A 22,975-nucleotide genomic window follows, 5' to 3' on the forward strand; every position below is an offset into this window, starting at 1 on the left:
GGATTACACGCATGGGGCACCATGCCTGGCAGTAAATGTGTTTATAAGCACAACACATTCCTAACAGTGTAATCACAGATTTCTAATTTTATTCTGATGGCAGTTATCAGGTCATTAGTCTGAGAAATTTCTAGAAACCCAGATGAACACCTCAGGTTAGAAGAAATGGACACCCATGAAGGAACTGCTCTAGGGGACACGTGAATAAAACAGCTACCTTCCCAGACATGCAGGAGCAAGTGCGAGATGCTGAGTCCTCAGGGAAGAGGAAATCGATGTGGCCCTGTTGCGAGGCTGAGGAAGCAGAGCCCTCCCACCAGTCTCCAGGCCTCTGCCACCTGCTGGCTGCTCCAGGACACACTGGGCCTGGCTGCACACTGCCACGGCGTAGAAGGTGCAGACCCACACAAGCACAGGACCACGGCAGTGCGGCTTCTGTTGGGGATTCTCATGATCAATTTTAAACACACAGTACAGGGAAGATGAAAAAATTCATATTTTATTTCCTGTTAATATCCCGCTATAGATTCAAAATGTGTTTCAGAACCTTGGCCAGCTCCACAGCGCCAGGTGGGAATCTCCCTCAGTCAGGTGGCTCGGCCTCGGTGGGTCTGGGAGCGACCGGGGACAGCACATGCCAGCGCTCCCTAAGGGACAGCTAGGGCCCCGGCACAAGGGCTCCATCCTGTCAGCCACCTCCTCAACTGGAAAACAATCAGATGAATGCACTTCCTTCCTTCCATCTTCATTTCAATACAACTTTAGAGTGGAGAAGAAGCTCTCCTGTGTTTGTTAAATCTGGTCAAGAGATGGCTTTGAGTGTTTTCTTCACTAATGTACAATTTTCTACCCCGTCTTCACACCTCGTTACAACCGGTTTGGCAATAAGACCTCTAGTGCGCTTCAGAAAAACCTCATCCGATAGATTTTCAGATTCTTGAATTCTTTTCAAGACACTGAATTATAAGAAAGTCCAAAAAACATCTGAACACTCACCAACACCACTGGAGCCTGTAAATTATTGCAAATAACCTCACATAGGAGTGTAATTCAAGGATAAAACTTTGAGGAAGGGGACATAAAATAAATACTACAACATTTCTTCAACTCTATTTAATGCTGCCTGGGTTAGATGAAAAGATTAGTATTACTAACAGCAAGAGTCAAACTATGGTAAGAACTGTTTTCTAAGTAGTTAGAACAATTCCCCAAAACAAAGAGAAGCCAGAGCCCACATCAATGCGCCTTTCCTGTAATGACATATAATTGCGAGGATGAGGTACAATCTGTGAGCAATTAATACAAATATAAACAGGAATGAGCTACACTAAATCCGTCTGGTGAAACATGTCTCATGGCAGCAGTCTGGGCAGGGCAGAGCAGGGCAGGGCAGGGGAGGGAGGGAAGGGAGCGAGAGGAGAGGGCGGAGGGCCGGTTTCCAAGAGGAACCTTGCATGCCCACCTGCCCACCACCAGGCCTCCCACCTTCCCACAGATGCTGCCCCAGAACATGAACACGTTCCACGTGACACAGGAAGATTATTGAAGAATTGCTAATGCCTCATTTGCATTTATATTTGGGTATATATGCGTATCAAAAATCATCAACAAAATTTTTAAAACACTTTTATCTCATTCTGGAAAAGTTAACAGTTAAGATGAATTACACACTACAAAACTTTCTAATGTATCTAAGCTTGGGGAAACCTTACCACCACTTTAGTAAACGGTTTGTGCAAAACCTTGAGTTCACTCATCTTTTTTACAGATACATTTATTACATGAGGATTGTGATCCAATGATTGTTTAGCAGCAATTTTACCAAACTGTAAATTCTTTTATTAACAGGCATTATAAACAGATAATACTAATCTTATTTAAAAACCATGAGTGCCACACCGGTGAATATACAGCTCATGAATAACTTAAGTATTTCCCACTTAAAAGGTAACGCACAGCATACAAACCCTACCCTAAACAAAGAAGCTGGACTGTGGATACATGATTGATGTGTCTAAAATGATGTATGTACAGTACATAATTAACGTTAATTACATGAGCTGTGCATCTCTCCCGTTCCCTTCATGCTTCACTCTCCCCGGAAACTGAATTCTGAACTTCTTCTTCTAAAATTGGTACAATCAAGTTATCCTTGGACATCAAATTATATTTCATCACAAATTTAGTAAACCGATGACATAAAAATGTTTCATTCTGTAGAAAGGAAGAAAGACATGTTATTTTACTGTCTAAAATCACAAAAGCAGGAGTCGTGACAACAGAGTCAGGAAACTCAGTGAAACATACTTACTTCATATTCATCAAATATCTGCCGGTGATGGAAATAAGCATGTGAAAATATTCTGTAAATCCTACGACACACGGATCCTAGTTTTGCTACAGATGATTCTTTTATGCTAACCCTGAAAACAGAAAAGAGACCACAGACTCCCTGAGCTGGTCAGATGTCAGGGCTCACAGCCCCTCCTTGTGGACGAGTGCAGACAGCCCCCAGGGATGTGCAGGGGCACCCGCCGCTGCTCTCCCTCCCTGCGGCCACAGGACAGTCCCACATCACCGTGCTTGGAAGCTCTGCTAAGGAGCCATGCGGTTAAAGCGCACCCGAGATAGCTCAGAACCTACCAGGACATACATTTTACCAAACTAATACTTTCTCCCCTAGACATGATTAAAGCTGCTAACAAGAATTTTTACTCTAAAGAAGTGGATTTTATGTATTTTTTGAGAATCAAAATATGTCTGCATATTTGATATTCCTTTTTTAAAGTATGTATACATATAAGGAGGCAAAAATCAGTTTTTATTTTTTGGTTTTTTCCAGTACCAAGGACCTAACTCAGGGCCCCTGCTTGCCAAGCTGGCAAAGCGCCGCTGAGCTACATCCCTGCCCCACCAGTACTCTTTTAAAAACATACTTCATATGAGCTTTTTGGAGCAATCTCACTGGGGGAAAAATCTCCCAGTCCATCTCTGGGTCACAGGCACCTGGCAGAGAGGAAGAGCAGCTGTGCATCCCAGCACTAACAAACATACACAGCTTCTTCCCAGATCTTAAAAGCTAAGTCAGGCGTGGTGGGGCTCGCCTGTAATCCCAGCACTCGGGAGGGAGGCTGAGGCAGGAGGATCTCCTTGAGTTGGAGGCACACCTGGGCTACAAAGGGAGACCCTGACTCACCCCCCCCCCCAAATAAAACTGTAGGCAGGCCGGGGATTTAGCTCAGTGGTGCTGACGCCTGCCTCGCAAGCACAAGGTCCTGACTTTGATCCCCATACAAAAAACACACACCTGTAGTCAAGAATAAGGAATCATGTTCAAAAAAGGTGTGTGGGGGGATCTTGTCAGGTGTGGTGGTGCACACCTATATTCTAGGGCTCAGGAGGCTGATGCAGGAGGCTCTCCGGAAGATTTCGTTCAGCCTCGGGTACATAGTAAGTCTAAGCCACACTGGCCTACACAGTGAGACCCTGTCTCAAACACAAAACAAACAAAGGAATTGTTCGCACCCAATCCACCCAGCCAAGGAGAGTCTGCCCCTCTGCCGGGCAGGCAGCCTGCTTGAGGGCGGTGGAGAGCGGAGGAAGCCGGTGCAGGCCCCGCCCCGCCCCGCCCAGGGATGGCGCAGGGCCACCAGGGAGTGCTGGGCAGCTGGGGGCCTGGCCAGCTGCTTAGCCAAATTGTAATGCAAAACTCAAATGAGTAAACAGGCCAAACAGTCCACAGCTTAAAACACAAACGAGAAAGCACTGATTTAGTCTTCAGACACCAATTTTAAAATTAAAAGCAAAAAGTTTACCACCGTGTTTAGAAGTTGTGCTTACCTGCTGGGAAAATATTTATTGCTATTGAGAAGGCAGGCAGCACCGTCCAGCGTGTGTCTGGTGTAGTCTATGGCCGGGCACTAAGAGAGGAGGGCGGCGTCAGTGGAAGCTGCCCGAGGACGTAGCGCCCAGGCCCGCGACTCGGCCCTGCACGCTACACTGTCGGGTGACCACAGCAGACGACGCTGCACCCTGAAAGTAAGCTTCCGGAAGACACAGGAGCCAGCCTCCCGACTTCATTCCCAGCTCCCTTCACACCCAGAAGGGAGCAGTGCTCAGAGAAGAAGGTCTCCTCCTTAACCAGCTCCGGCTCCTACCATGCCGCAGCTGGCCTTAAGCAGCAGGAGCGACCCCCAGCCGCCGTCTGTCGGTCCCCGGCTTCCTGACTGTGGCGATCCCGAGAGCTGAGGGACCGCCGGTCCCATTTCCTTTCTGTTTGTGTGTTTGTGGTGACCCCAGTTCACATCACTACCACCCTGCCTAGACTGAGACCCTCTCACAGAGCCGGGCTGGGACGCTGCAATGTCAAGACTCGCTGTGGGCCCCGATGCTACCAGCGAGCCAAACTTCCCGTACCAAGGAAGAAACAGCTAAGACTCACGATACACCGCAAAAGTGCACTGCACTTCTAGTTTAAGTGAGATTTACTAGCTACCAAAAAGAAATGGGCCTTCTTGACTCAGTTTCCCAGCAGCGCTCACCATTTGCTAGACTAAGCAGTCAACTTCAGTGAATTATGAAGGAAACTAGAGGGTCTTCCCAGATACAGACCCACACACACTGGGAACACAGTTTCAAGTCAGTAACAAAGGAAACTGCTCTTCCTAATAAGCACCATTCGCTCCCACAAGTACCAGACACTGCTTATTTCGGAGAATTTATTCTTTTTTTTCCCCAATCCCTGCCCTGCCTGGAATTTTATTCGTTTTCAAACGTAAGAACACCAAACTGATTTTGCAACTACAGTCACTTGTCTTCGAGTCCTAAAGGCCTGCCAATAGAATGATACCTGAAGGTCTACATGTGACAGAACTGGCCTGATTGTCAAATAAAAAGGAATTACTACAGACTTCAAAAAATGCAGATCAGGGGCCCGAGATTTAGCTCAGTGGCGCTACACCTGCCTCAAAAGTGCAAGGTCCTGAGTTTGATCCCCAGTACCAAGTGTAGGGCCAGGGATTTAGCTCAGTGGTTCCAGCACCTGTCTCAAAAGTGCAAGGTCCTGAGTTTGATCCCCAGTACCAAAAATAAACAAACAAACAAACCAAGTGTAAAGACCCTTTGTGAGACAGCTAAGGAAAAGTGAATACATACTGGGTATTAGGTGACATAAAATGCAAATTTTTTGAAAGTACAATAAACAATTGCTACTCTACTTGGGCGAACAAGACAGAAAGACTGAGAGTTCAAGGCCAGCCTAGGGAACTCAACAAGGTCATGTCTCAAAACCAAAACCAGGAAAAAAAATCAATCTTAAAAGGGCTGGGGATATAGCTTAGCACTCCCTGACTCTAACCCCTAGTACTCTGAAAAAAAGAGAAAAAGGAGAAACAAAATCACAAACTGCTACTGCCAACTAAATGAGAGAAATAGTAGGAACATTAAAAATCCTGAAACTAACACTGCTACCCACAGACTAGGCATTAATGAGTAACCAGCAGTTCTTGCGATCAAAAGAAATTATGATTCAGCAAAATCTAGGTACACCTGAACAATTACCCAGTGGACAGGAACGACGTCATTTTCTGATAGCCAGTATATCAGGAAGTGAGTTCTAGTGCATGCAACTCCTAAATAACAAAAAATGATGCTCATCATAAGAAATCCTGAAGCAGAACTATGGAAAGAACTTTCAACCAAATAGCAAAGTAAACAGTGAATTAAAAACTCTAAAATGTGCCAGGTGTGGTGGTGCACACCTGTAATCCTAGCACTTGGGAGGCTGAGGCAGGAGGATCACTGTGAGTTCAAGGCCAGCCTAAGCTACATAGTAAGTTCAAGATCAGCCGGAACTATACAGTGAGACCCTGTCTCAAAAGCAAAAACATCAATCTCTAAAACATGTTTACCAATGTCCTGGAGTTAGGATGATTCTAACCAACATTCTAGTCCATAACTCCTCACCTCTTTAGGCGTTTTATGAGCAGCACAAAGAAAAATCCATTGTTCAGTTGCTGTCATCTGAGTACAAGTATCTGGATGGCATTCGCTCTGTTAAAATAATTGCATAAATAAATAAATGTATTTCTTAGTATGAAAAATAATAGTGAAAATGTTTATCATTATGGTTACTACATCTCCACATAGATTGTAAAAAGGAAATGACCAGATAATATGGGTAAGTCTCTAAAAGCACAGTGAGTTACAAAAACAGAGAAAAATATCAGAGCTTCAATTACAGCTTTAACTTAGAACAAAATACTACCTGAAGTTTAACAGCAAGTCCATTTAGTTCAAGGCAGAATTGCCTGAAATGGAAACACATGAATGAAAAATTAGATTTATTCTGCACGGTGTCTCATTGTGTGGCCCCACCTGGCCTGAATGCTGGGCTCCAGCAGTCCACCCACCCAGCCTGCAGAGTAGCTGGGATGGGCTCGCACCTGGCTCCATGGTTATTTTTCTTTCAAACTTACAGATTAAAAAACAAAAAACAACAACCCAAATCATGTTCCATGCAAGAGTCTAATAAGGTAATCACTGTCTTATTTATATTATTGGTCTAATTTTTCTTACCCAATTTTTTCTCTTTTTTTTTGGTACCACTTGCACAGCAGGCAGTGAAACCACTGAGCTAAATCCCTGGCCCAACTGGTCTAATTTTTCTGGGAAATAATTTGGAAATATTCACCAACATCTTTAGGAAATATGTACTTTTGGCTAAGTCATTCTTCTAAGAATCTGTTGCATGAAATAATCAGAACTGAACACAGATGTATTACAAACATGTTCACAGGAACTACATATGAGGATATTTTGAGATAATCTTTTTTTTTTCCTTGGTACTGGGGATTGAACTCCGGACCTTGCACTTGCGAGGCCCCGAGCCCTACTGTGAGATATTCTGTAACAAATGGAAGGTAGTAAAATGTTGGTGTATACATAAACATACAAAGGATAAATATCTATGGGTAGTAGGATTCCAGTTATATAAACAGACATGGGGGGGGGGGGAAGACTGCATGTTTCATACTTACAAGTATTTTCAGAGTTTTGTTCTAACTACAACTGACACACCCCTTAAAAACTTCAGGGCTCCAGGTGCAGCTTGGTGGTAAAACTCTTGCTTGCCTAGCCTGTGTGAGGCCATGGGTTCAAGCTCCAGCACCACAAAAATTTTTTAAATAAAAAAACTTCAAAAATTCCCAAATATATAATGTTGAAAATCTAAATTCTTCATAATTCCGCCACCTTCTACCAAAAATAAGTATGATTTACATGCAAATTTTCTTTATGTACAGATTAAAATATATACAGATAAAAATCATATAACTTTCCAACTTGCTTTTGTTACTTAATATATCTTGGCAATTTTTTCGAGATATACTTTCCTTCTAAAGCTGACAAATTGGGAATTATAAGGCCTATACAACAACTAAAAGTAAGTGCTCAATAAATATTTTTTAGTAAATGGAGAAAGGAGGAAATTCTAAGACACAGAAGTGACTGGTTTTACTGCTGTCAAAGTACTGTGTGACCAGGCCCTCCTAACATGCCTTGGAGCCTATGGACTAACAACACGAGCTAAAATAAACTTCTCCTCAATAAAACACACAACTGGGGCCGGGGATGTAGCTCAGTGGTGCCTTGCCTGCTTTACAAGGTCCCGAGTTCGATCCCCAGTACCAAAAAAAAAAAAAAACCAACATACAGCTGTTACGTGTTCCCTCCAAGAATGCTATCTAGTAACATTTAGTTCACGGTAAAAAATAGATAATCACAATTATTCCAACAAAGAAATGATGCAAAGCTAAACCCTATATAATTGGAAGATGAAAGAAAGGTCCAAATGATGAAAAAATACATATGAAACTAATTTGGTAAAAGAAAGCTACACTTATTTATTTGCAAAGTTATTTTAGGCACATTATAACAGAATAGAGAAGGGTCAAATTTTCAGTTGTCTGTAATCGTATTTCCTCTCTAGGTCCCAATGATGCTGCTATGAGAATACAAAAATAAAATTATTTCTGGTGCACCCATTGCCTTCTACTGCTCGCTCTTCAAGGCTTCCTGGTGAGCGTTTGTGAGCTATTTCCTGCTAAGTGGTGAAAAAGACAGCGAGTCTCACTGAGCCCAGCTGTCTCCAGCCAACATCGACAGAAGTACCCGAGCCGACTTTGGGACAGGAACCGTGTGTGGTAGACAGGGTAGGAGCCCAACAGCCAACGCAAGTTAATCCAGCCCGGGGCTAACACAGCTGTGCAGGTGAAGAGACAAACCAGAGTTGAAAGTCAGCCTAATGCTGCAGCAGCAAGCATGAATCCTTCGAGGACTTGTGTCCACTCAAAGCAAGGCGCCTCGCCTAACCGCAGCACTCAGTGAGAGCAAGCGAGCGAGCGAGCAAGCCGGAGCGCTGAAGGGAGATGCCGCTCCACGGGTCCTTGGCCTTCGCCACCACAGCAAGCAGACAGCCTGCACTCGGTGGCAGCGAGCAGATGCACACCCTCACAGGCTGCTCGGAAACTTCTGGGTCCATATGACACAGAAGACAAGAATACATGTGTGCTATTAATACATGAATTCAAAACCTTCCAAAAATGGTCAACAAGAAAAAATAGCACAAATAAAGTAGCACTAGGACAAATAGAACAAAGCTTATATAAAATTTTTGTAGGTTTTATATAAAGCATACCACATACCACAGGTTAAATAGAGAAGAAAATGTTTTCTTAGATGTGAAACATAACCCTTGTACACTAAAACCAGACATCACCTCTTAGGAAATATAGTCACAGTGAAAAACAAGCTCAGTGGAGGCCGAAAACAGAGCAGGTGCTGGCCCCTAGGTTCATCCCCACCATCCAAAAGAACGCTTGAATTCAGGACCAGCCTGAGCAATACAGCAAGACCCTATCTTGAAAAAACAAAACAAACAAAAAAGCTGGGTGCAATGGCACACACTTGTAATTCCAGTTATGTGGCAGGCTGAGGCAGGAGAATCACATGCCTATATTCATTCGAGGCCAGCTAGGACAACTTTGTGAGACCCTTCTCAAAATAAAAAATAGAAAAGACAGGATATAGCTCAGCAGTAGAGGACCCTTGGTTCAATCTCCAGTTCTATAAAACAAACAAGCAAATAATAAAAAGCACATTGGCTTTCAACATCAATACAAAAAGATAAATATATTTGAAGCTGATTAAAATAAAGAAAAAGAGGGCCAGGGATTTAGCTAAGTGGTTCCACCGCCTGCCTAGCAAGTGCAAGGACCCAAGTTCGATCCCCAGTACCAAAAAAAGGAAAAAGATGTAATAATACACTAAAATGTTCTGTAAGGTTATAAAAAGTGGGAAAATATCTATAAACTCATACTTTTAATAGATCTGGCTGTGTATGGCGGCACAAGCTTACAGTCCCAGATACTTAGGAGGCTGAGACAGGATTGCTTGAACCGAGGAGTTGAAGTTCAGCCTGGGCAACACAGTAAGATCCTGACTCAAAAACAACAAAACAAAACAAACTGTAGCTATAGAAAGCACTAGGTGCTGGGTTTGATCTCCAACACACACATGCGTGTGCGCGCCCAACAAATACTCTGATCTGACCAAGAAATTGGCAACGTGTACAAAGTCTCAGCACCCTAAAACTGCTGAACTGTTATGATAAGACATCACACCTTAGCAGTATCTGAACCAGCATACAGCATCGAGAAGTTTCAAACAACAAAAGTGCCTTGCCTGATAGTTAAGGCACTCATCATCGGAAACATGGCTTCAGTTATTCAGGAAGCCACCTTTCTACTTCACTCATTATCTAAAAATCTACCCAGCAGGAATCCAAGCTCTCCCCAACTGCCTACTCTTCCCAGCCCAATCCCAGAAGTGGCCTGAAATTCAGAAACACCCAGCAGCCTCAGGATACATACAGCCACTTCCACAGTTACCTCTACCCTTGCACCCTCAGCAATTTTCCCATTCAAAGACACAGTGGAAAGCAGAAAAAGTCCGCACTCTTAGGATTACAATTAATCTCCATCTACTTAAAGGAGGCCTGGAACTTTTCAGTAGTTCCTAGGTAACTCTACATATACCAAGCATAGTTAGACCTAAAGGTGACCTTGTATAAAGAAAGGAAGTTTTTCATGAGTGGGGAAATGAACCTAACACAGCTGAGGTTAAAAGATCTGATTAAGGAAAATCATTTGGAAGTCCATAAATGTACAAACCTGCACAGGCAGCTCTGCAACCACCTTTCCAAGAAAAGACTCTGCATTGTAATTTAAAGTGGAAACAATCAAGGAGCAAGTGGAGAACTCTGTAGGAGACAAGAGCTTTACAATCTGGATTCTGATCTGCAGTTACACAGTACTGCACTGATTCACAGCTATCACGAACAGGCATCTGACCAGCAGGCTGTCACTACCAAGGTGATCCCTCACCAGGGCCTACCTTAAGTGTTCATACTTCCACACACCTTCGTCTTGGCCTTCAGGTGGTTCAAGGATTTTGTCAATATTGGAGCAATCTGCCCTTATGTTCTGTTGAATATACTATGAACAAAGAGGTTCTCATGGTTAGAATATTACACTATAGGGGAGGTCATGTTAAAATATACAAGTTTTGAATATATAACTGCTTCTTGTGGTTCAACTTTTGGGTTACATACTAAAAAGAAAACCAAATTTAGAAATATAATAGAAATACCTCAGAAGAAAGGAAGTAATCTTGAGTTATTCTCCAATTCAAATTCACTGGAGATAGAGTATTTATCAGGATTGGAACTGGAATAAAAATTGCAAACCACTCTGAAATCCCAACATTCTGGGAGGCTGAAGCAGGAGAATCATAAATTTGAGCCCTGCTCAAGTGATTTAGTAACTTAGCAAGACTCTGTCTCAAAATAACATAGAAAAAATAAGGTTTGGGGTACAGTTCATTGTGAAGGCCCTGAGTCCAATCCCCAGTACCAGAAAATAAATACATACAAGCCATAATCTTCATTCATATGAGCGTAAAATACAGACAATGTAAATATAACTGTGTACGTACTATATGATGACATTTGTATAAAGTGCTTAGAAACAACAAACCTAACAGAAATGGAAAATGGATTAGCAGATGCTTAGGGTTGGGGAGGAAAGAAGACTACAGGAAAATGCTAATGAGGACAGTGTTTCTTTTAGGGTGGTTGAAAGTTCTAAAGGAGACTTTGCTGGTGGTTTTATGACTGAGTAGAGAACCACTGAGTTTTACATTTTTAAATGGCTATTTTTATGTTAATTATATCTAGTAAAAGTTGTTTTAAAAAATGACAAGCAGAAAAACTAAGTTGAAAACGGCAGAGAGGGATGGTTACAGACAAGCAATAAGGTGCCTCCCTAGCATCCGTAAGGCCTTGGGTTCAATTCCCCATACAGGGTGGGGGTCACTTTCAACTAAAAAATATTAACATAAAACTTTAAATTTCAGATCTCTTTACTGTTTCATCCATTCTACAATTCTGATACCCTGAAATCTGGATAGGTAGAGATTTGAAGTCTTGGTTATAAAAGTTTATTAACTCTAAGTCTTTCTTCAGCCAATCTGTACCTTCCCTATTTCAGGTCATCCTTCTTGAACATGGTCACTAGCTCACACAAATATTTTTCTGGGACTGGGATTGAGCCCAGGGGCTCCATCTATCACTAAGATATATCCCTTCTCTCTTTTTTTTTTTTTCAGTACCGGGGATTGAACTCAGGACCTTGTGCTTGCCAGGCAGGCACAGTACCACTAAGCTAAATCCCAGCCCTCTATTTTTTTGAGACAGGGTTTCACTAAGTTCCCAAGGCTGGCCTTGAACTTATGATCCTCCTACCTCAGCCTCCTGAGTAGCTGGGATCAAAGTGTGTACTACTATGGGCTTGTAGTAGCTTGTACAGGCTTGATGTAGCTTGTAGTCCCAGGTACTTGGGAGGATGAAACAGGATTGCTTGAGCCTAAGAGTTCAAGGCCAGCCTGGGCAACTTTGGAGACACCATCTCAAAATAAATAATAAATGCACTTTAGGGGCTGGGGATGTAGCTTAGAGAACGCACGCGCTCAGTGCACTTGAGGCCCCATGTTCAGCTGCGCGCCGTGCCCCGCCCCGCGCCTGCACACTTTAGAAGGAGGGTCGGGAGGCAGGGAAGGCGAGACACTGAGTAAGGTTATAGTTGCCAAAGACAGATCTGACAAGTCAGGGCAAAGTAAACCAAACCTCAGGAAGAGTCATCATCTAGATACCCTAAAGAGCACATGTCGCCTATCAATATGCACACTTTGTGTTTTTGTGTATCAGTTAAAAACGAATTTAAACTAAAACATCTGTGAGGCAGTGACAGTGTGACCATTACGAGGAGTTTGGAAGCCCGGCATGGTGGTGCACTCCTGTAATCCCAGTACTCGGGAGGCTGAGGCAGGAGGATCACTCTGAGTTCGAGGCCAGCCTGGCTACAGAGTGAGTTCAAGGCCAGCCTGGACTGTCTCAAAAAACAATCAACCAAACAAACCAGGGTTTGGAAGTTGCATGGTGAGACTCAAGAGCTTCAGTGCAGTCTGACAACCAAAAGACAGCAGCTGCAGCTTACACTGAGCACAGGAAGCAGTTCTTGCAAAGAAGGAACCTGCTCCTGGGGGACACTGCAAACCCCACATCCCAGGCACAAGGGGCACAGACTGCTCCTAACAACTTAGTGCCAGGGCTCGAGAGGATGGTTTCCAGCCTTCAGAGTTCTCCTATGGGCAGCCAGGCGCACGCCTGTTATCTCAGCACGTAGGAGGCTGAGGCAGGAGCCTGTTTCAAAAACAAACAAAAGGGCTGAGGATTTAGCTCAGGGATTCCACCGCCTGGCTCGCAAGCAAAAGGTCCCGAGTTCAAACGCAGGTACCGAAACAAAAATCTCCTGTGGGTAAAATGCTCAGGGAAATCTTTCATAAAAGGCAGTCAACCTCTGTGGGAAACTTCACAGCTTTGCTGGTCTTGGAGACTGAACCCAGGGAGCAGGGGGCTATCACCAGCCCTTTTTGGGTTTTTTTGTGTTTGTTTTTTGAGACAGGGTCTTACTATATAGTACAGGTTAGCCTTGAACTCACTATGTATCCCCAGGCTGGCCTGTCTTTTTTGTTTTGTTTTTTTGGTACCGGGTTTGAACTCGGGACCTTGCACTTGTGAGGCATGTCTTTTTTGTTTTTTAAGACAAGGTCTTGGTATGTAGTGCCTTGAACTCATGGCAATCCTCCTGCCTCAGCCTCCCAGGTGCTGGAATTATACAAGAGTATCACCACACTCAACATAATTATTAAATTTTGTTAAGTGGGGTTGCAACATTTTATTAACCTCAACTTATATAAAACCTAAAAGAAAATAACAGGAACCTTCTTGTTTTGTTCCCTGAGCAGAGCCCTCCACTTTGAGGCAAATAGAGACAGCTATCATTTTTATAAAATGACCTAATAGAAACATATCTCCTAAAGCGCTCCGAGTATCTTTTGCCACATGAAACTTTTTGCATTGTTTCTGGGTTTCCACTTTCAGCTTCTTTTCACAATGGTATTTTCATCAGCCTCACATGTCTAAGGACTATAAAGATTTACCCTGAACCTGTTCTCTAACCTCTCACACATCATACTGTGATGTATCCCTAACCTAGGATTCTTTTTTTCATGGACACCACAAGACAGAAAAATATGAAATAAAAAAGCAGCAATTAGCCCTGTCAGGAAAATACAGATTATCTTTTTGCTTGTTTGTTTTCTGCACTGGGGACTGAGCCACAAGCTACAACCCCCCTGCACATACTTGAGTATCTCTTCCACTTTATTCCTTAATGATGCTGATTAGTAACTCAAAACATGAACAGATGTGGGCCAGGGATTTAGCTCAGTGGTTTCGCTGCCTGCTGTGCAAGCACAAGAACCAGAGTTCGATCCCCGGTACCAAAAAAAAAAAAACATGAACAGATGTACCGCTGCCATGTAAAACTTTTGGTGAATTTTAATACTAAGAGTTTTTGAAACCAAGTAAACCAAACACCTATTACTTTAGAAACTGGTTTTGAAATCTTTAATAGATTTTAAGAAAAAAATCCAGAAGACAACCTCCAAAGAGTAGGTCTTTATATTTTCACATACTTTAAAATCTTAATTTAGTTTGTTTCCTGTTTGCTCCACTGCCATGCAGTCCTGTCTTGGAGCCAGCCAACTGTGGACTGAAATGTGAACCAAAAGAAACTTGAGTTGTGTAGTGTTGTGGGTGTTGGGGATTTTGTCCCAGCAATGAAAGAAGTAACGAGACAGATTTTGGTACTGGAGAAGTGGGGTCGTGGTTGTGACTGAACCTGACTGTGTGGTTCAGAAGCCTTTAGAACTGGTTTGCAGGAGTTTGGAAAGATTTGGAGATGTTGGCTGGAGAAGCAGCCCTAGAATACTGTAGGTCAAAGTTGAAGGGAGATTCTGGTTACAACTCAGAAGACAGGAATGCTGATAGGAATCCAGCCAGAAAAGACCAGGTTCAGGTTTCAGTTGGGAACTAGGAAACCACTGGCAGCTGAACTTAAAAATGTCTGTTATGCTGTGGTAGAAAATCTGCCTACATTTTGCTGATGCTCTAAGACTTCGCACAAGACTGAAATTAAGAGCATTGGACTAACCCGAGTTCGATCCCCAGTATCAAAAAAAAAAAGAGCATTAGACTAATTTATCCAGCAGAGGAAATTTCAAGGCAGCCCAATGTTGAAGCTATGGCATGGATATTATCAGGGATTTTTTGCAAAGTTTATAATGAAAACTGAGAGCAAAAAAAAGCCCATTTTGAAAGTTTTCAGCCAGGTATGGTGGCACATGCCTATAATCTGAGCACTCAGGAGGCCGAGGCAGGAAGATCACCACAAGTTCAAAGCCAGGTTGGGCTACATAGTAAGTTCAAGACCAGCCTGAATTGTATATTGAGACATCTCAAAAAAACAAAACAAAAAAATTTTTTTTTCAGTTTTGCCAGAAAGTACCTGCAAAGATGAAGCAGAGGAGAGCTTGGCTTTAATAACTAGCATAAATAAAACAAAACAAAACAAGTACTTGGATCAGGACAATTGGAAAAAGGCTTGAGGGAAAGTGAGGAGCCAGGAAGTCTCCAGGCTTTGCAGGCTCAAAGTTGCAAAAGTAAAAGACCAAGAAGAGAGCCCTTGGGCACCATATTCAAGACCTCCCACCTAGGGAATTTGTTCCCCAGGATTCCATTCACATTGCTCAGTCATCCAAGTACTCATGGGCCACTGTGGCCATGATGCAAAAGGGTCTGGCTACTGCTCAAGTTGGTGGCAGGTCTTGGGAGTTAAGCATGTGGTGCCATTTTACAGGCATGAGGAATGCAAGAGTTTGGGGGAGGGGCTGGCTTCCACCCAGATTTCAGAAGGCCTGGGAAGCCAGGCAGTGTAGCCATGATAGGATAGTATACAAAGCTATGACAGTGAAGCCAAAGGTGAGTGGAAACCCCAGAAAGTTGGAGAAGCCAGGACCATGTGATGTCTGAGGAAAGCCATAAGGAGTGAGCAAAGCCACCCCAAGAGAGAGGCCATGCAGGCTATAATCACAGAGAATGCCATAGAGGTAGGGCTGCCCAAGCCATTTGGAATTCATATCTCACCTCAGCTGGTCTTGGGAGCTAGACATAGAGCTATAGGACTTAATGTTGGCCCCACTAGGTTTAGGTTTCTTTCTTGCTTTGGTCCCATTCTTTTCTATCCCCTTATTTCATCTTTTTGGAATGAGAATGTTTAACCTGTGCCACTGTATGTTGGCAATGTTTAACTTCTTTTTGATATTTACAAGAGCTTATAGCTGAGAGTTTGCCTTAAGTCTGAGAGAAGACTTTGGACTTGGACTTTTCAGCAATGCTGTAACTGTAGGATGTTGGCAACTCTTAGAGATGGACTAAATGCATTTTGCATAAAGAAACTGCAGTAGTCTTTTGGAATAGAATATTACGGTTTATATCTAGATGTCCCACAAGAGCCTCATGCACTCATAGGCGGGGCTTTTGGAAGGTGACCGGATTATGGGGACTTATACTCGACTTGATGTAAATGGGGTCTGCTAAGAAGAGGAGGGTGACTGGGGACATGGCCTGGAAAGGTTTATCTCCCTCCCTGGCTCCTCCCTGAACTGTTTCCGTCCGCCATCCCACAAGCAGCACTTCTCTACCATGCCCTCCTGCTATGCTAGAGGGTCTCACTATGCTGTCTTGGAGCCAGCTGACCATGGTCTGAAATGTGAACCAAAATATACTTCTTCCTTTAAAAATAAGTAAGTAAATAATCTTAATCTACTACCACTTCTTAAAGAAAATCTTTTTTGGTACATTTCCAAAAATCACTACCATTTTCCCTGCTCAAGCGCTACTAACATTTCTGAGTTGCTACCAGGATATATATACTTCCTACGCCTTTCAAATCTGTACAGGAATAGGACAGATCAATTACATAAAAAGAAGGAATCTTTCCTCCTGTCATGAAAAAACAGAAATATATCTCTATTTAATATTCTACTGTATGATCTATTGTTCTTTTTTTTTTAATGATCTATTATTCTTTATATTTTATACAAGACACCTAAAGCAGTTTTTTTTTTTTTGGTACTGGGGAATCGAACTTGGGCCCTTGTGCTTGCGAGGTGGGCGGCGGCACCACTGAGCTAAATCCCTGGCCCTACCTAAAGTAGTTTTTAGAAATAACTTGGAGCAAGCAAAGTACATAGCAATAAATTCCATGCAAAGTTATCTTATTGTTTCCAGTTTGATGGAAGATGGAATAAACGTGTATCAATCCTTCTCCCTCACTGAATAAAACTATAAAATGGGGACAGTGTGCATCTGGTTCTGGTATTTGAGGTGTCTGAAAAGTAACTAGCCAGAGGAGCAGGAAAGAATACCAGAATTCAAAATACCACTCAACTGGCAATGCGTCTGCTACGTGTTTTCTCCCTTCTGGTTCCCCTGGCCAGAATTTGATGTGGGATGAAACCAAAGGTGAGTAAGATGGTGTTGAAAGACAACAGTCCAGGAGAAATGTCCAGGCATGGAAAAAGCACTCCTTAGGACTGAGGGTACAGCTCAGAGGCCCAGGATGGTAGCCCCAGCACAGCCCCTAACTAAAACAAAGCTGCCTTGCTTTGAATATGAGCAATATCCCCAAAAGTCCAAGTATTATAGGACTGGTTGAAGCCAGGCCTAGTGGTGCATGTCTGTAATCCCAGCACTTGGGAGGCTGAGGCAGGAGGATCACCACGAGTTCAGGGACCACCTTGGCTACATAATTCAAGGACAACCTCCACTACAGAGTAAGGCCTTGTCTCAAAAAACCCAAAACAAATAAATGAATGCAGGTTTGGTTAGGGTACACTACTGGGAAGTGATGGGCCTAGTGAGAGGTCTTCAGGTCAGTGCAGTGTTTCTCTCAGTGGTGTACCTGTCTGTCTCTCTCTCCCCTCAATCTTGGACCAGAGCCTCCAGAAACATGAGCTAAAGAAACCTTGTCTCGGGCCGGGGATTTAGCTCAGTGGTTCTGCCGCCTGCCTCGCAAGCACAAGGTCCTGAGTTCGATTCCCAGTACCAAAAAAACAAATTAACAAACAACAAAAGACTTTCTGAACTGCTTCAGAAAGTGGTAAGAATGATGCGATAAGTGTCTGAAGCAAGAGGCAGTGTTTTGAGGGAGATTAATGGCAATGTACCTTTTACTGTAATGAACCTTTAAAAAAAATTAAACACCATGTATTTGATCACGACTTATATACTGGAGGAGGATAAAAGAACTAATAATAATAACAACAAAAAGAATAATTAACTAAAATGAAGATGCAAATCTTTACATGTTATCAGGAGTTTTCATCACCAAATAACCATGCCGTTTCCTTCTATTTAATTATCTCCTACTCTAATTTATCAATTAGTCATGAGTTAAATTCATTATAAAATCAAATTTGGTACCCTAATTTGGTGCACAATAAGAGATATTAAAACGTACTAGGCCTAATTACAGTTTAATACACCATAGTAAAACAAAATGAGACCACTGAAGTTTAAATGGGCATTCCATTAACAGTGGAATTTGGTTTCTACTAAAAAATATAAGAATACTTAGCTATGCCAGAGAGGTAAAATGCCTAGGTTCTTAGAGTTGTAAAAGAAACTATTTTTATTACCTGCTGAACAGCAAGTGTACTGTCCATTTCATCAAACGATTCATCAGGCCAATTATAGAAATCCTATAAAAATAAATAAATGGTTAAAGCACAAAGTTACAAAGAGGATGCAGTAATATTAACTTCAGTTCTTAATACAGATCCCGAGCTCATACCAGAGAGGAAGCCTTTACAGTATGATTATCAATGAAATCAAGTAATTTTAGATAACATTTTAAAATGTATATCAGGATTTTAAAGCACATATTACCATTTTTTTCCAACCACAAATCCCTCAGTTATGATTCCTATTAGCCTGTTGTGTATTACTTAACTAGGGAGATAAGCCAGATACGTTTTTGTCTATGATGATTAAATATCTCTTAAAAAGTCTCCAGACATCAAAAAACAAATCAGTTTTTTATCTAAAGGGCTAACACCAATCATCAGTTGCTGATTTATGGTTTCATGAGTATTATTTTAGATAATTATAAATTATCACTCCAATACTAACTAGTTTAAAATTTCTAAATAGAAATCAGAGCAAGGGGTATGACTCAGGGGTAGCTCATGAGGTGTGTGTGAGGCCCTGGGGCCAAGTAACCCCAAGGTCTACTTTAAGGGGACCCCATGGGGAGGGGGGAAACAAATGCAGCCAAGTGCTATGCCACAGCCACTACAGCCCCAGCCCTCAACGGCACCTTGCTCTGGTTCTGAGTCCTCTACCGACTCTCCTAAGTGATTAAGAACCTTACTGTATCATTTTCAGCCAAGTTTACCTCTGTATCCTTAATAGGTAGCACAACACCTGACACATAGTTGGTCCTCAATAAGTGTTTCTGGGGTAAAACTAAGAAAGAAAAAAATAGTAGCCAGGGATCAACATATAAACCTCTCAAGATGGTAAGCCTTGGGCCCAGGTAGCTCAGTGGTGCCACCGCCTGCCTCACAAGCTCAAGGTTCCAAGTTCAATCCCCGGTACCCTCCACCCCAAAAAAGATGGTAAGCCTTCAAAATCTTGAGCAAACAAGCTGGGCATGGTGGCACATGCCTATGATCCTAGCACTTGGGAGGCTGAGGCAGGAGAATCACTGTAAGTTCAAAACCAGCCTAAACTACCCTGTCTCAAAAAACCAAAAACAGAAAATCTGGAACAAAAGCAAACTAAAAAAAAAAAGTGTAGGATACCACATGAAGAAAATGTTCAGATGACACAAGGCATATTTATGGCTGGAATGGGATGTATCAGGGGGAGAGCAGAAGGCAGGAAAATGTGACCCAAAGGGACTCAACTATCTTGGCAACATCTTAGTACTAAAGGTAGGTGATGCGTACACTTTTTACAAGTGTCTTAAAACACTGTATTATATCTTTTCTGTTTTCATAGACACCTCATCTGAAAAAAAAATACAGAACTAACTTCCTTAAGGGAAAATGTCATAACTTTAAAGGAAAATGTCAAGAAATAAAAGTCTTGGGCCGGGGATTTAGCTCAGTTGTTCCGCCGCCTGCCTTGCAAGCGCAAGGACCCGAGTTCGATCCCCAGTACCAAAAAAAAAAAAAGTCTTGGGGCCAGGGATTTAGCTCAGTGGTTCCAGTGCGTGCCTTGCAAGTGCAAGGTCCCAAGTTCGATCCCTGGTACCAAAAAAAGAAAAGAAATAAAAGTCTTCTACAACCTGTTCCAGGGTGCCTTTTCTAGACAGTATCTAAATATTAAAAAGCAGCTTTTAAATTCTTCCTACATGACTTACACCAAAACACATTTCTATCAATATGCTTTGCCCATTTTTTCATTTAAAAAGTTAAAGGTTGTATATTATTTTGTTTTTAAAATATTACCAAATATATATAGTAATATTCAGAAAAGATGCAAAGTTAATTGAGAATGAAATGCTTTGCCTCATTGTAACTGTAATGTATTTTAGACATCTGTGAGATACCAAAAATGCAGTTTAATAAATGTTCTCATCCAATTCAGTCAACATTTATTGAAAACCAACTCTGTGCCTATATTTTAGTCTAGCCCATTAAAAAAAAAAGTGGAAGGAAAAAAAGTTGGGATATACACCACTCTATTATTAAACTATCATTTTGGAATACAGCTGTTTTACTTAAGGAAATTCATGTGATCATCAAGAGCTAGGACTGTTGCTAAAGAAGTAATTTTTTCTTTTAATCCTAGTCTTTTCTTTGCTACATTTTACCAAACCCTGATTTATGACTGTGAAAAATGCAAAGGAACTTTCCTATACGTGCCATAATCCTAACAGTACAGCAAAACATGTGTTATATTATATATTTAAAATAAGTTTCCAAAAGTAGTAACTTTTGGCTAGGGGCATGGTTCAGTAATAGAACCCATCCATGCATACAAAAAGCCCTGGGTTCCACCCTGAGCATGGAAAAAAAAGTTGATCACTGCTAAATCAGAAACAATGTTGCCACAGAATGAAAAGTAGTTACCTGAAAAAGGGACATTTAGAAGAAATATTGCCTACCTAGCAATCTCCAGTAGTGCCAGTAAAGTACAGTAACAATGTAAAGCAACTCTATAATAAGATTTCAAAAACAATTCTCTGAAACTCAGTAGGAGAAGAAAAAAGAAAAATGATCACCAGTAAACTATGAATCTTAAGACAATTAAACCTTTCAAGCAAATCATTGATTCTCGCGGCTTAGTTTCCTTATGAGGTGCAATGGATCTGGGAAGATGTCTAGCTCTAAAATAAGCTCCTTTGGAAAGAGCCCCCCCCCACATTTCTGTGCAAGAAATTAAAATCTATTCTCAGACATGGAAGCGCAGCTCCACGCTGCCTTCTGTTTTCATCGCTTTCACATTTTAAGCACATTTCTTCCGACTTAGGAGCATCTCCTCCATGCCAAGCCATTTCATCTGGCGGATTCATCTGATCAAGTCTGAACGACAATTTAGATTTTTTTTCTTCCGTGAAGCATCCCGTCCTGTGTCGATCCCGAGCGACAGTGTCCATTTAGCCCAATCGCCCCTACAGAGTCGGCGGGATGTCACCAGCGGATTCCCACCTAGCTTTACTCAAGGCAGCAAGAGGAGACACCCAACATCCGGAGCCGCGCGCTGGGCGGGAGCAGGGCGCGGGCCGGCAGCGACCAAAAGAGAAGGAGGCGCCCGCGATCGGCCCCGCAGGCCCCGCGCCCAGCCTTCCCGGCCTGCCCGACTGCGGGGTCCGGATCCCGGCGGCCGTGCCCCGGGCTCCGGCGAGAAGAGGTGAGACCAGCCGGGCGCCGGGGCTGCCGTCCGGCCTCTTCTCCCCGCGGCCGGTGCCGACGCGGGCAGGCTCGCCCCGGAAGCGCAGGCCGCGGCCCACCGCCCCCGCCAACGCCCTCGGCCGCTCCCGCTCCCTGGCGCCGCAGGCCCGGCCGAGGTGCCGGGCAGGCAAGGCTCGACCCGGTACCTGCGCCTTGGTGCCCGGCCTGTTCCGCCTCAACACTGCCGTCCCCTCCGCCATGACCATAGTGCCAGAGTCGGAGCGGCCGGCGTCGGTACCCGGATGTCGGGGACGCTGCTGCCGGGGGGGCGGGGCAGAGGCGCGGCTGGCCGGGCTTGGGGAGGGGCGATAAGGAGGAACAGCCCGCGCCGCGCGGGGCACGACGGGAGAGAGGAGGAGCGGGCGCAGAGGGAGGGGAGGTAGAGCGGAACAGCCGCGGAGGCGCAAGGCATGACGGGAGGGGGATGGGAACTGGCAGCGGGCGGTGCGGGAGAAAAAGGGGCGGGGGTCAGGGGTCACCTGGAGGGGCCAGGGACCACCTACGGGAAGTCGAGAGGGTTGGGTTGCGCCGCGAGGCCGGGGCTGCACGGGGCGGGAGAGTCTGGCGGGCCAGGAAATGACGTGCTTCGAAGGCGGGACCTTCGCAGTGAGGAGTCCGGTGCCGGGCGTGGCGGCCTCGGAGCTGGCGGGGCTTTGCAAGTCTGAAGGGAAGGACTAGGCGGGAGCTCACTTCCCACGCTAGGGTTTCCTTTTATTTTTCCCGATTTCTGTCAGTGCCTGTTTGCTGTGCATGCGCATAGCACGTCTTCATTCTTCCCTCGCTCCCTGTCCCTTCTTGGTCCCCTCTTGTCTGACTTGTTTCACTTAACGTCACGGGCTTGGTGCATCCATTTTCCTACAATTTAATCAAGTTTATCCTTTAAGTGTGAGTGTTCTCCTAAACCACCAGACCCAGGTGGGCGCGACGGCACACACTTGTAATACCAGCACTCTGAGAGGCTGAGGCAGGAGGATTGCGTCGAAGTGGAGGCTAGCCTGGGTACATAAAAGTTCAAGGCCCGCCTGCCCTGCACAGCAAAATCCTGTCTCAAGAAAAAACGTGACACGCGACTGTCCTTGGGACTCATGCTAGCTAGATATTTTGGGAATTATGGTACTTAAGATTTATAAAACATTTTCTTGTAAAACTTTGAGTTCCATAAATATTAAACTTTATTCTCGTTTTCATGCTCTGGGGTAAAGGGAAAGAACTCTTGTGCACAATCTCCGTTCTACACAAGCCCTTGACCAAGCTCTTAAAATTTTCTTCTCCATTCTCTAAAATTAACCCTGGTTATCATGTTTGGACATTGTGATCTGTAGACTGACGCAAGATGAAAAGTGAAGGTTATGAAGTAGAAACATTGCAGCCCAGTAGAAAAACAGCTCTTCCTGTGAACAAGGCCACGGTTTCCACAAAAAGAAAATGTCAACGTGTCTTTGAGGATCCTGAGGAGCCATTCCATAGCCTTCAAAGACGAAAGCAGTGGACA

At 43.5% G+C, this 22,975-nt stretch overlaps 1 protein-coding gene across 2 annotated transcripts; it reads right to left on the reverse strand.

Annotated features, from left to right (window-relative positions):
* Window positions 1-478: 478 nt before the first annotated feature.
* Window positions 479-21,800, reverse strand: Mob4 (MOB family member 4, phocein). 2 transcript variants are annotated; one of them, XM_004871698.4, is made up of 8 exons: window positions 21,630-21,800; window positions 18,220-18,282; window positions 10,453-10,553; window positions 6,266-6,308; window positions 5,965-6,051; window positions 3,841-3,920; window positions 2,312-2,423; window positions 479-2,214 (listed from the first exon to the last, which is right to left on the reverse strand). In XM_004871698.4, the coding sequence occupies exons 1-8, from the start codon at window positions 21,687-21,689 to the stop codon at window positions 2,083-2,085; spliced, it is 678 nt and encodes a 225-aa protein (XP_004871755.1). In that variant the 5' UTR covers window positions 21,690-21,800; the 3' UTR covers window positions 479-2,082. The 2 variants fall into 2 exon arrangements, with proteins under 2 accessions (XP_004871755.1, XP_087056551.1); XM_087200425.1 differs by lacking the exon at window positions 21,630-21,800 and adding an exon at window positions 18,978-21,499.
* Between the last annotated feature and the right edge of the window lie 1,175 nt (window positions 21,801-22,975).

Source organism: Heterocephalus glaber, unplaced genomic scaffold (genome assembly GCF_053883595.1).
Source record: "Heterocephalus glaber isolate CG9 unplaced genomic scaffold, H.glaber_assembly_v1.0 deba00001743, whole genome shotgun sequence".
Lineage (NCBI taxonomy): Eukaryota > Metazoa > Chordata > Mammalia > Rodentia > Bathyergidae > Heterocephalus > Heterocephalus glaber.

Coding starts and splice junctions, on each gene's coding strand:
- Mob4 (XM_004871698.4), bottom strand. CDS start 21,689: ATGGTCATGGCGGAGGGGACGGCAGTGTTGAGGCGGAACAGGCCGGGC. Junction 6,052..6,265: donor GACTTGCTGTTAAACTTCAG/GTAGTATTTTGT, acceptor TTATTTTAACAG/AGCGAATGCCATCCAGATAC. Junction 3,921..5,964: donor CTCATAAAACGCCTAAAGAG/GTGAGGAGTTAT, acceptor CTCCTCTCTTAG/TGCCCGGCCATAGACTACAC.